Consider the following 14,694-nt stretch of genomic DNA (forward strand, 5'->3'; position numbering starts at 1 on the left):
TGTTAAGATGTTGACTTCCACTCTGTAATGTGAACTACCAAAATGACAGTTATTGATTAACTACTGTGGAAAAATCGCTGTTTTCTCTTCTCAATTTTTCATCTCTGACCTAAAAACATCAGCACTCCATTGAGCAATATGTTTAATGAAGACATGTTCTGTCTATGTCAGATTTATGAAGATATATATATATATATATATATATATATATATATATCATGTATACCTCTGTAAGTAACAGTCATGTTCTCTTTCTTTTATTGTAGGGTGGAATTTATGTTTTTACTCTTCTTGATCATTTTGCAGCAGGTACTTCAATTTTATTTGGAGTACTCATTGAAGCCATTGGAATTGCATGGTTTTACGGTAAGAACTGATGACGTTTTTTTTTACTCAAGATGTAAAAGGTTTATTTGTATTTTATTTTTTATTTAAATAGGTCCAGGATATCTTAATATCTTGTTGGGTATTTATCCCCATTATTATAACCATGTAGCTAAAAGGGGGAAATGTTTTATGAGTAATTGTGATCAGGCTTCTGTCAAATAAAAAGAAAACACATACTTTCCTTCCTTGCTGCCACTGTTCTGAACAAGCCTAGTCTCTCTTTGTATCACTTGGGGGGGTTAGGGTTGGCGTGTGGACTTTCCTGGTCAGTCAATCAGTTGCTGCAATGGTGTCCCTCCTTAGCTACAGATTGGCTATTCCATGTGGCAACCTCTAAAATGTTGTAAGGCAGGATCTGGCTTGTTCAGCGTCCAGGGAGTGACGAATGTAAGTATAAGTTTTTTCTTCTATTTGATAAAAGCATGATCACAATTACCTATAAAAATTTGTCTCCAAAATACCTCTTTATGGTCTATTCACACTTTACATAAAAATCATAAAGTCCTGCACATCAAATCTATGCAGAATACTGTACATGTGAATAGACCCTAAAGGGTGTTTTCATCTTACATCTTTCTGTCATATATACTGGATATACAATGCATTTCTAATAGGTGCTGGTTCCACTTCTAGATGCTCACATATTGGGAGAACAATGACCCACAATAGGTGAAAATTGCTGATATCAAGCAGAGAACATGGGCAACCAACCATTATTCTCTCTATTGATTATGTGACAAACAGCCAGTTATGTCTTCTTTTGCCATAAGCTAACCATGACAGTTTGAGTTGTTAGATCAAATTACAAATGGTGGATGTGCGGCTGTGTTTCTCTTTTTGTGTTGCACAGTTTGAGTGAAGTTAACCATTAAAATGTTATGACTGTATGATGAAAAATCCCTTGAGATATCCATTGGCCTATCAATCCTGACAGGAGGGCATCTCAACAAACTGCAAAAAGGTGTGTGATCATGGCACCCTAAGCAACTAATAACAGTAAAATCTAAATTTTTGGCCGCAGGTCCTCCTTAAACAGCTAAGCCAAAAGTTTACATTTAGTGGCTTTCAGTTTCTAAACCTTCAATTTATGTTATGTTTCCTACATAGGAGGAGGCTGACTTCTCTGATGTTCTTAAAGCATTACTGTCATTTAGAAAACTTTTGATTTGTCACACAGACATGTCAAATGTTTTTATCAGTTGGGGTCTCAATGGTGAGACCCCCTCACAATTCTCTAGATATTACCAGGAAAAGCATGCATCTGTACTCTTTACTCCCCACCCTGCCATCTCATTGAACCCACTGCAGTAGTCGTGCTCCATAAATTTAGAGTCTTTGCACACTGGGGAAACAAGGAATTTCCTTTCTGAATTTCTTCAGCTGATCCACACTTCCCGGAATCGGCACTTATTTCACACAGAATTATCCAAGGAAATTAGCATTGGAAATTAAACTCCCATTGACTAATGCATTTTTTGGAAGGATTCCTCTGAAAGAATATGTCATTTTTTTAAATGGAATCCAGATCCATGTAGAAAATTCCACAGTGTGAACAATGTAGCATAATCACACTTTAAACAATGTAAAGCTACTGCAAGTGGGTTCTGTTTACATTTCTCTGTTGGAAATTCAGAGTGGAATCTCTGTAGTGTGCATGGCCTCTTTCAGTGGAGCCCATTTCCTGCAATAAGTGAGATTAAGCAGTGAGCCAGGAAGTAAAATGCACAGGCACATACGTTTCGCAACTATATCTATAGACAGGTGGGAGCCTCGACTGAACAAAACATTTGACATGTCTGTGCGACATGTCAAAAGATTTTTTTTTAAATGACAATTGTGCTTTATTTAAATGCAGCAATTTTGTAAGGTTTACTTATGGCTCATGTATGTATATATTTTTACCAGGAGTTGGTCGGTTCAGTGATGACATTCAGGAAATGATTGGAAAGAGACCAGGATTGTACTGGAGACTTTGTTGGAAATTTGTCAGTCCCTGTTTTCTTTTGGTAATTATTCTAAATATATGTACCTAAAGTAATTTGTCTACCTATCTATCTATATGCTCTCCCAGTTAAAACCAGATACCTAAGGCTATGTTTTTTAGGCGTATTTCAACCATCCACAAAATCGTGTGAGCATCTTAAAGGGGTACTCCGGCGCTTAGACATCTTATCCCCTATCCAAAGGATTGGGGGTAAGATGCCTGATCACGGGGATCCCGGCGCTGGGGACCCCCGTGATCTTGCATGCACGGGGGGGGGGGGGGGGGGGTGGCCGCGACGTCACAATGCTCTGGCCCCAGTGATTGCCAGTAATCAGACCTGGAGCGAACGTGCTCTGGGGGCTGATTCTAACGGGGTGTGGCGTGCAAGATCACGGGGGTCCCCAGCGGCGGAACCCCAGCGATCAGGCATCTTTTCCACTTTCCTTTGGATAGGGGATAAGATGTCTAAGTGCCGGAGTACCCCTATTAACATCCTCTATGTAAGTCTTTGAGAAAGTGGTTGTCTGTGCACATGCAGATGCATGTGGATGCATTTTTACAAATGAAATAGGTCTGAAAAAACACTGTGCAAACATAACCTTAGATTTTTAATTTGGCTTATATAGTTTGACTTACCTTAATTGACCTAACTGCAATGATTTCTGACCCTGGGAATTCATCTGCGTGCTTCATTTACAGTAGTCTGTATTTAGGTTATGGTCATTTAGCTACATATTTAAATTCAAAATGAAATATGTCTTTATTTGGAAAAATGTTATCCCCTTCACCAATGCTTCCAGAGTGTTCTGTTGGCTACACTTTTAGGGCATGTTCACACAATAAATTATTCTATTACCCTTTCCACTGAACCTAGATGTTACTCTGTGTAGATAGGACATGAAATATAAAATATGTTTTACCCTGTGTTCTCATTGGCGTTAGGATGTTGTCAGCTCTACTTGACTGTCTCATGTAACATTTCATAAAAACACAGTTTTTGAATAGCTGTTCTTTTATAATCATGCCACCTTTTATGAACACTCATTACATTTATGTAATTAAGAAAACTTCTATGATTTGTTTTTCCATTCCATTTTTTTTCTTCTTTTTGATGGATCATTATCTAAATGCTTATTTAGATGTAATTAATATTTTTGTATGGACTCCCAAAATAAAGGCATAAATGTTCACAATTGTACTGCAACCTTGAGGCTTGGTCATTCCAGTCGCAAATGCATCTGTTTACGTTTTTGGAAAATCTACAAGCAGATCTATTGTAAAATTATCTTGAATTTTTTATGTGCATTTTGCAATGTACAACAAGCATTTTTTTTTATTCCTATAAAATTTTAGACATTATACATGAATAAAACTTAATACATTGGCCAGTTTTATCAAGCATCATGGCTTAAGGAGGTGTTAAAGGTGTTTTTCTTACTTGTTTGTAGGGTTCAATAAACTGATTAAAAAAAAAACACTCCTCAGCTGAGCTCCCAGTTATAAACTATTATCTGGTTATGGTTATGTGTTCTACTGCACTGTCACAAGGAAAATTAAGGTGCAACTCCAATAATGTTGTGGCAGAAGAATACATGATAAATTGGCAGCAACTCTATAATCCCGCTGCTAAAATGAGAGATTTTCCAGATGTCTTTGGAATTTCTGGCAAATTCATAGGCCGTCCGCTTAAAGGGGTACTCTGCCCCTAGACATCTTATCTCCTATCCAAAGAATAGGGGATAATATGTCTGATCGCGGGGGTCCCTGCTGCACCCAACATACGTTTAGAGCTTCGGGTGGTGTGCTGGAGGCTCGTAACATCATGGCCACACCCCCTCAATGTCTATGGGAGGGGGCTTGATGGCAATCGCGCCCCCTCCCATAGACGTGCATTGAGGGGCCATCACGCCCCCTCCCATAGACTTGCATTAAGGGGTCATGGCCGTGACGTCACGAGCGGGGCGTGACTGTGACATCACGACCCTCTGCCCCGCATCTTCAGTCATCCAGCATGGAGCGAAATCCACACCGTGCACCGGATGTCTGGGGTGCCACAGCTGAGATTGTGGGGGTCCCCAGTGGCGGGACCCCCTGCGATCAGGCATCTTATCCCCTATCCTTTGAATAGGGCATAAGATGTCTAGAGTGGAGTACCGTTTTAAGCAGCGGCCAACTCTCGATAACGTATATCCTTCCACCACAACACCATTGGAGTTGCGCTTTAAAAATTACATAGTACTCAATGGGCAAATCAATGGGCTTTCTGTGTTAGGCAAGTTAGGATATGTCCTTGAGAAGAGAGACAGGGGATCACCCTCTATTGGCTTAGACTCACCTAATAGGGAATATGAAAATAGGTTTTCTAAACAGAACAATGCCTTTATCCTCCACTGTAAAATGTCATTCTCACAAGCAGAGAGATATTTCTTCATATCCTTTGTGGTCATGGTGCACATGCACAATCATCTTTGATAGAAGTTATGAGGAGAAATATTTCATCTTGTGAGAGAGATTTGAGGATTGAAGCTATAGATTAGATACTATGTTTATTTCAGTAAGCTGTCTTTGCTTGAGTGTAGTAAAAGTAAAGCTCTGGGATAAAAAAAAAATAGGTTCAAAATGAAAAAAATATTTCAATAAACCTATTAGTCTATTAAGATTTTGTTAAATGAAGGCCATTTTATATAACAGCCTAAAAAGTAATGATGGTATGATTTACATTTGTAATACAGTAAACTAAATTAAATTAGGCCAGGAAAAGAAGCAGAAAGTCCAATTGTATAAGAGAGTATATCAGCCTTGATATTGTCAAAGGTGGCATTTTTGAGATGTGTTTCTGCCATGGTTTTTGATAAATCATTTTCTGAATTCATTTTTTTAAATTCATTTTTAAGTTATTTCTTAAAAAAACAAAAACTTGTGAATAGATGGGTTTATTGTAAATTTAAGGTGTCTGGATCAGAAAGTAAATGCAAAGAAGCTGAAATTGTATGTGTATGTGAGACACAGAACAAATGTGTGGATGCTGGAGAAGTGGTTGATGCCTTCTGTCATACATGATAAAGGAAGTGTAATTTTATATTGCTTCTTCACTATAGGTAGATTTATACATAATGCAAGGAATAATAAACCAGAAAGGCTAATGCTATGATCTGAAGCCTAATATTAGGAAAGCTATAAGCAAACTATTTAGTGAAATAACAGGTAGCACTGCCTTTTATGGACTACAAGCACAATCATCAGGACAAAAGTGGGTTAGTTGTAGAACCACTAAGAAGAGCTTTGGTTATCGTAGGTACTTATTAACCATCTCATACAAACGTTAATAGAACTATACTTTGATCAATTGAAAAGTATTTATTAAAAAAGGCTTTTATCTATCTATTTATCTATTTGATTGCTTCATATATATTTAATTTTATTGTTGTTTTTTCAGTTTGTGGTTGTTGTCAGCATTATAACCTATAGGTCTCCAAAATATGGAAACTACACATTCCCAGAATGGGCAAATGTAACAGGCTGGTTACTAGCGGCTTCATCCATGGCAATGGTACCTATCTATGCTATATACAAATATTGTACTCTTCCTGGATCCTTTAAAGAAGTAAGTTATACATGTTGTGTGTGCTATATATATATCTATCTATCTATATGTGTGTGTGTGTGTGTGTGTGTATGTGTGTATCTATACACAGTACTATTCAAATGTCTAAGGCACATGGAATAAACTAAATGTTTCAATTTTCTTTTGTATACTTTACAGGTAAAGTAGATTTATGTGTACACAGTCAGCTGTAAACATTAGAGGAAACCTTCAGCGGGCGTTGAAGGGGTTGTCCAGTGAAAAACAACTTATCTACAGGAAAGGGGATAAGTGTATGATCGAGGGGGGTCTGACTGCTGGGACCCCCCACGCTCTCCTGAATGGGGCTCGGCTCTCTGAGAGTGGTGCATACTGCAGACGGCGCACACTCCATTCATTCCTATGGGAGTGCCAGAGATGACTGAGTACTCAGGTCTCTTCAGTGCTCACATAAAGAATTAATGGATCCTGTGCTGTCAGCAGCATATGCTCCTCCCAGTGAGCTGGGTCCCATAGAAGAGATTACAGGGGGTCCGACTGCTAGGGCCCCATGCAATCTCTTGTACCGGACCTTGGCTCTCTAAGAGTAGTGTGTGCTGCAGCGGCACATGCTTCATTATTTGTCTATGGGAACACAGAAGAGACCCGAGTACTCTACTATGAATAGGGAATAAGTTGTCTTTCACTGAACAATCCCTTTAAGTTTCCCAGCAGCATCACCCCAGTGGAAATGAGGCATTACACCGTTTCCATTGAACTCTTCAGGCTGAAATCTACAGACATACTGGGACAAAAAGAGGCATTTTTTGTTGCTGCTCTCTACTGGCTTAACAGGCTCATAGATGAAGATCTTAAATTGGTGAACCTAACATATTAAGTCTACATTCCCAATAACATTGAAGTTTGTTTTTCTATATCAGACGACAACCACTGCTGCTCTTAGTTTCTGAAGTCAATCACTGTGCCATTCGTCCTAAACTCTAGGGTAGGGTAGGGTCACACAATTGAAAATTATGTTAATTTTCTAACAGAATTTCCATGCCACAGATCCACAGCATTTACAGTAGCAGTGACACAAATCAGATTAAAAAAATCCACATGTGGCAGAAAAAAGTTACACAAAATTCTTGTGGAAATTCACCTACAATGCACAGCATATCAGTAGAGAGAGAGTTAAAGTAGAGTGGAGTAGAGAGAGACAAATCCACAATATGTCAATTTTAATATTGGAAACGTTGAAGATCTCCTGGGGATTTTTTTTCAGTGACAGTGGGGAAATAAAAATCTGCAATTAATCATTGTAAATCATTGTGAGTTTTGGATTTTGCTGCAATAACACTGCAGAGAAGATGGAGTAGAGAGAGCTAACACAGCTCAAAGTAGTGTTCTGTCAGACCTATGTTAGAAGGAATAGAACAACCGTATATGTGAAGGAGATGATGAAGATTTTTTTTTTAGAAAATTCCATAACTTTGCAATTGTAAAGCAAATAAACAACAGAAATAATATCTGCGCAATTGTGTCCATAGCCTTTAACAAGTTTGAAGTGCATACTGTAATGTTTGTGCCACTGAAGAAATACATCCATACTCCAAAACTTTGTGCTTCCGGAAAGCATACCTTTAAATCTGTCATATAGGATAACCAGTTTCTCTTGTGCAATTCAGTTTACAAATCTTTGTAAAAACTAATTGTTTGAAAAATTTATGTTAATACATATTGAAAATGTCTAATAGTCTACTGAAATACTAAGCAGAAGATTACACTAAAGTACCTTAAACATTTGAACAGTCTATAAACACATTTATAAAATGTGTCCCTTCTTAGCTTTCCTTTTGGCTCAGCGTACTCTATTGAAAATAAAGTGACACAAAATGTTCAGCTTTCATATTGCATAAAAGAATCATGTTTTATTGTTGTTATTATTACTATTATTATTTTATTATTATTTTTATTTTCATCTGGAAATGCAAATACCCAGTTGTCGTAATGTGGATTGCAAACTGTCAAAGGTTTTGCTAGCATGCTGTAAAGTATAATATGCATTTCTGTTGTATTTCAGAAAACTGCTTATGCTATAACTCCTGAAAAAGAGTATGATCTAATAGAAAATGGAGAAGTGCGACAATTTACAGTAAGTTATTTCCTATATTTAGCTTCACAAAGCGCTTTCAAAATACTCAACAAAAGTAGAAAAAGAGCAGCAACTCACCGATATTCCTTCATAAACTTTATTCCAAGAAGAGGTGCATAAATGATTATTTCCGCAAGCCTCCTCCACACACTGTGGGCTGGGATGCTCAGTGCTCTCGCAGTGCAGTCAGAACACACTGAGCATCTCAGGCCACAGTGTGTGGAGGAGGCTCATGGAAATGATCATTCATGCACCTCTTAGAATAAAGTTTATGAAAGATAATGGGTGAGTTGCTGTTCTTTTTCTACTTTTATTGGATTTGAAAGAATGGTTAAACTACCTTGAATTTGACTACCACCACCATCTAGTATACAGTTAAACCCTGTCATAGTCTTCCATCATGTACCAAGATAATTCCTGATTATTGCTGGCTGCACTGCAGACATGTACCAAAGACATGCCATGAGAAGTGTATGTATTTACCTTTTTAACTTTCCAGGAGGGGGTGTCTTCATTAGAATATATTGCTATTTTGGGTTTAATGGGATTCTAAACAGAAACCTGAATAATTCTGTGTTACGGTGGGAAAAAAAAGGTTTGAGCCCCTGATGATTTTGTATGTTCCCACTGACAAAGAAATGATCAGTTTATAATTTTAATGGTAAATTTATTTGAACAGTGAGAGACAGAAGAACAGAAAAATCCAGAAAAACACATTTCCAAAAAAAGCATTGGATCTCAAGGGTCTTTTATATAGGTAACAAGCTGAGATTAGGAGCACTCCCTTAACCTCTTCAGGATGCAGGGCGTATGCATACGCCCTGCATCCTGAGTCCTTAAGGATGCAGGGCATATATGTACGCCCGTGGGAATTTTTGTCCCTGCCGCTGGCCGGTTGGGGACTGGACCGGGACGCCTGCTGAAATCATTCAGCAGGCATCCTGGGACACATCGCCAAAGGGGTCCTGAGACCGCCCATATCGGTGATTGCGACAAATCGCTGGTCAATTCAGACCAGAGTTTTTCGGTGATTCCGGGTCATACAGGTCTCCATTGACCCAGCCCCGGTCTCCCTGAAGGGATAGGAGTGAGGTGGCAGGGGTGCCACCCCTCCTATCACTGCGATTGATCGGTCAGAAGCGACTGACCAGTCGCAGAAGAGGGGGGGTAAAGTTCAGTTCCCTTGCTCTGCCCACCCATGGGTGTCCGGGCAGAATGGGGGAACAGTGGAGCTCACCCAATCTAGGTCCAGGTGGCAGCAATCATGATGTCATGGCGACGGCGGCACAGAACTTCAGCGGCAGTGATCTGAGTAAGTGGCTTGGAGGTCTGTAGGACCATAGTTTTGAGTTTCTAAACTGTGGACCTTCAGATCTTGCAAAACTACAACTCCCAACATGCCCACACAGACATTTGCTGTCTGGGCATGCTGGAATTTGTAGTTTTGCAACATCTGGGGGGCCACAGTTTGGAGATGACTGTTTTGCAGTTGCAAAACTACAACTCTCAGCATGGACTGACAGACTGCGCATGCTGAGAGTTGTAGTTTTCTCCCAGCTGGAGGCACACTGGTGAGGAAACACCGAGTTAGGTAACTCAGTGCTTCCCCTCCAGTGTGCCTCCAGCTGTTACAAAACTACAACTCCCAGCATCCACGGTCTGTCAGTGCATGATTGGAGTTGTATTTTTGCAACAGCTGGAGGCAGTGCAGTGCATGCTGGGAGTTGTAGGCATGCAACAGCTGGAGGCACGCAACCCAACTCCCAGCATGCCAAGACAGCAGTTTGCTGTTCGTGCATGATGGGAGTTGTAGTTATGCAACATGTGGAAGGCCACAGTTTAGAGGCAACTGCACAGTGATCTCCAAACTGTGGCCCTCCAGATATTGCAAAACTACAAATCCCAGCATGCCCAGACAGCAAATGGCTGTGTTGGCATGCTGGGAGCTGTAGTTTTGCAAGCTCTGAAGGGCCACAGTTTAAAGACCACTGCACAGTGATCTTCAAACTGTGGCCCTTCAGATGTTGCAAAACTATAAATCCCAGCATGCCCACACAGCCATTTGCTGGGTTTTCCTGTTCGTGCATGCTGGGAGTTGTAGTTATGCAACATGTGGAAGGCCACAGGTTAGAGGCCACTGCACAGTGATCTCCAAACTGTGGCCCTCCAGATGTTGCAAAACTACAAATCCCAGCATGCCCAGAAAGCAAATGACTGTGTGGGCATGCTGGGATTTGTAGTTTTGCAACATCTGTAGGGCCACAGTTTGGAGATCACTGTGCAGTGGCCTCTAAACATTGGCCTTCCACATGTTGCATAACTACAACTCCCAGCATGCACAAACAGCAAACTGCTGTCTTGGCATGCTGGGAGTTAGGTTGCGTGCCTCCAGCTGTTGCATAACTACAACTCCCAGCATGCACTGCACTACCTCCAACTGTTGCAAAACTCCAACTCCCAGCATGCACTGACAGACCGTTTTTTGTAGTAGTTTTGTAACAGCTGGAGGCACACAGGAGGGGAAGCACTGAGTTAGTCTGTTACCTAACTCTGTGTTTCCTCACCAGTGTGCCTCCAACTGTGGGAAAACAACAACTCTCAGTATGCACGGTCTGTCAGTTCATGCTGAGAGTTGTAGTTTTTTCAACAGCTGGAGAGGTTTGTGCAAGGTTACATTCACATGGGCGGGGGTTTCGAGTGAGTTTTCTGCTGCAAGTTTGATCTGCGGCAAATTATCCCTTGCAGCTCAAATTCCCAGCAGGAAACTCGCTGTGAACCCCACCCGTGTGACTGTTCCCTAAAAAGACTATAATACACTACAAAAAATAAAGCGTAAAGCACTACATATTTATATAGTGTCTCCAAAAAGGAGCCTCCAGCTGTTGCAAAACAACAACTCCCAGCATTGCTGGACAGCCATTGACTCTCCAGGCATGCTTGGAATTTTGGAGCAGCTGGAGGCACCCTGTTTGGGAAACACTGCTGTAGGCTATTTGTAGTGGCTGAGGCAATTGTAACGGTTGCATCCGGGTCCGCCCCTGTGCAAATCCCTAACTTAGGCCTCAAATGTGCATGGCACTCTCTCACTTCAGAGCCCTGTCATATTTTAAGGCAACAGTTTAGTGCCACACATGGGGTATTTCCGTACTCGGGAGAAATTGCGTTACAGATTTTGGGGGATTTGTTTTCCTTTTACCCCTTATGAAATGGAAGTTGGGGTCTACACCAGTATGTTAGTGTAAATTTTTTTTAATGTTTACACTAACATGCTGGTATGCTGGTGTTGTCCCATACTTTTTATTTTCACTAGAGGTAAAAGGAAAAAAGACCCTCAAAATTTGTAACTCAATTTCTCCTGAGTGCGGAAATACCCCACATGTGGGTGTAAAGTGATCTGCAGACGCACAACAGGGCTCATGCACCATGTACATTTGAGGCCTAAATTGGTGATTTGCACAGAGGTGGCTGATAGCTTCAATGGTTCTGACATAAATGCAAAAAAAAACACCCACATGTGACCCTATTTTGGAAACTACACCCCTTATGGAACATAATAAAGGGGATAGTAAGCCTGAAGACCCCACAAGTGTTTGACAAATTTTCATTAAAGTCGGACGTGAAAATTAAAATTTTATTTTTTTTCACTAAAGCTGGTGTTACCCCAATTTTTTTTATTTTCACAAGGAGTAAAGGAGTAATAGGAGAATAAGCCCCCCAAAATGTGTAACCCCATTTCTTCTGAGTATGGAAATATCCCATATGTGGATGTAAAGTACTCTGCAGGCACACTACAGGGCTCAGAAGAGAAGGAGCGCTATTGGGCTTTTGGAGAGAGAATTTGGCTGGAAATGAAGGCCATGTGCATTTACAAAGCTCCCATGGTGCTAGAACAGTGGACCCCCAAATGTGACCCCCTTTTGGAAACAACACCCCTTAAAGAATGTAATAAGGGGTGCAGTGAGCATTTACGCCCCACAGGTGTCTGACAGATATTTTAAACAGTGGTCCATGAAAATGAAATTTCCATTTTTCATTTGCACAGCCTACTGTTCCAAAGATCTGTCAAACGCCAGAGGGGTGTAAATGCTCACTGCTCCTCTTATTACATTCCTTGAGGGGCGTAGTTTCCAAAATAGGGTCACATGTGGGGGGTCCACTGTTCTGGCACCATGGGGGCTTTTTAAATGCACATGGCCCCTGACTTCTATTCCAACCAAATTCTCTCTCCAAAAGCCCAGTGGTGCTCCTTCTGTTGTAGTGACCTGTAGTGCACCAGCAGAGCATTTTACATCCACATTTGGGGTATTTCCTTACTCGGGAGAAATTGGGCTTCAAATTTTGGGGTCCATTTTCTCCTATTACTCCATGTAAAAATGAAAAATTTGGAGCAACACCATGATTTTAGTGTTAAAAATCTAATTTTTTCATTTTCCCGTCCAACTTCAATGCAAACCTGTCAAACACCTGTGAGGCGTTAAGGCTCACTATACCCCTTGTTACATTCCTTGAGGGGTGTAGTTTCCCAAATAGCTGCCATGCGCTGTTCTGGCACCATGGGGGCTCCCTAAAGGTGACATGCCCCCCAAAAACCATTTCAGCAAAATTCTCTCTTCATAAGCCTAATGGCACTCCTTCTGTTCTGAGACCTGTAGTGCGCCAGCAGAGCCCTTTACGTCCACATATGGGGTATTTCCTTACTCGGGAGAAATTGGGCTTCACATTTAGGTGTACATTTTCTCCTATAACCCCATGTGAAAATGAAAAATTTGGAGTAACAACATCATTTTAGTGTTAAAAATCACATTTTTCATTTTCACCTCAACGCAAATCTGTCAAGCACCTGTGAGGTGTTAAGGCTCACTATACCCCTTGTTATGTTCCTTGAGGAGTATAGTTTCCCAAATAGTGTGCCATGTGTTTTTTTTCCCGTTGTTCTGGCACAATGGGGGCTTCCTAAATGCAACATGCCCCCTAAAAACAATTTAAGCAAAATTCGCCCTCCAAAATCCCACAGTTCCCTCTTAAGCTATGTTGCGAGCCCGCAGAGCACTTTACGTCAACATATGAGATATTTCCTTACTCAAGAGAAATTGGGCTACAAGTTTTGTGGGGCCTTTTCTCCACAAAACCTTTGTAAAAATGAAAAAATTGGGCCACATGAACATGTTAGTGTAAAAAATTTAGATTTAGATTTTTTTCTCCTCTACTTTGCTGCTGTTCCTGTGAAACACCTAAAGGGTAAACACACTTTCTGAATGTCATTTTGAATACATTGAGGGGTGCAGTTTCTACAATGGGGTCATTTGTGGGGGGTTTTCTCACAGAAAGGCCCCTCAAACCCACTTCAAACTTATAGAGGTATTCCAGGAATACCAGAAACTGACTCCAGAAAGTTAAACAGATTTATAAATTACTTCTATTAAAAAATCTTACTCTTTCCAATAATTTTCAACTGCTGAAGTTGAGTTGTTCTTTTCTGTCTGGCCACAGTGCTCTCTGCTGACATCTCTGCTTGTCTCGGGAACTGCACAGAGTAGAAGAGGTTTGCTATGGAGATTTGCTTCTACTCTGGACAGTTCCCTAGACACGTGTCATCAGAGAACACTCTGACAGAAAAGAGCAACTCAACTTCACCAGATCATGAGTGCTTGAAGGATTAAGATTTTTTTATAGAAGTAATTTACAAATCTGTTTAACTCTCTGGAGCCAGTTGATATATAAGCCAGTTGACATATCCTTTATTTGCAATATCCATTTTCCTTACAAGAAGAGAGTTTCAAAGTTTGGAAAAAGCAACATTTTTAAAAATTTTCATGAAATTTTGGGATTTTTCACCAAGAAAGGATGCAAGTAACAACGAAAATGTACAACAATGTTAAAGTAGAATATGTCACAAAAAAAAACATTCTCAGAATGAGAATGAAAAGTAAAAGCATCCCAGAGTTATTAATTTATAAAGCAACAGTGGTCAGATTTGCAAACAAGGACTGCATCCTTAAGGGGTTAAAGGAAGATACAAAATAACCGTCAATCTCCCTCTTTCCGGGGCCCCATGCAAGATCCCACCTTGTGAAGTTTTAGTGATCATGAGAATGGTGAGGAATTAAACCAGAACTACATGGGAGGATCTTGTCAATGATCTCAAGGCAGCTGGAACCGTAGTCACCAAGAAAACAATTGGTAACTCTGCCATGAAGAACTGAAATCCTGCAGTGCCTGCAAGGCCCCCTGCTCAGGAAATCACATGTACTGGTCTTGTAGTACATTCCAGCCTTGCTTAGGCCTACAGGTAACAAGCTGAGATTAGGAGCACTCCGTTTGGGAGAGTGCTCCTAATCTTAGCTTGTTTCCTTATATAAAACATACTATTTACTAATTTCATTATAATCAATTCATAATTTATTTAAAATGTTTATTACTGTAATTTTTTTGTTTTTATTCTGTCTCTCACTGTTCAAATAAGCCTACCATTAAAATTGTAGACTAATAATTTCTTTGTCAGTGGGCAAACGTACAAAATCAGCAGAGAATCGAATAATTTTTTCCTTAACTGTAGAATACAATGAACCATAAGCTGTACACTGAATATTCAGTTTATAATATATG

At 40.2% G+C, this 14,694-nt stretch overlaps 1 protein-coding gene across 1 annotated transcript in view; it reads left to right on the plus strand.

The window, feature by feature from the left end:
* Positions 1–14,694, plus strand: part of SLC6A3 (solute carrier family 6 member 3) — a 92,740-nt gene that overhangs the window by 66,817 nt on the left and 11,229 nt on the right. The window contains exons 11-14 of the mRNA XM_056518454.1: positions 267–366; positions 2,293–2,393; positions 5,808–5,975; positions 8,017–8,088. Coding sequence (XP_056374429.1) covers positions 267–366; positions 2,293–2,393; positions 5,808–5,975; positions 8,017–8,088 — 441 coding nt within the window. The remainder of the gene's footprint in view (positions 1–266; positions 367–2,292; positions 2,394–5,807; positions 5,976–8,016; positions 8,089–14,694) is intronic.

This window comes from Hyla sarda, chromosome 5 (genome assembly GCF_029499605.1).
Source record: "Hyla sarda isolate aHylSar1 chromosome 5, aHylSar1.hap1, whole genome shotgun sequence".
NCBI lineage: Eukaryota > Metazoa > Chordata > Amphibia > Anura > Hylidae > Hyla > Hyla sarda.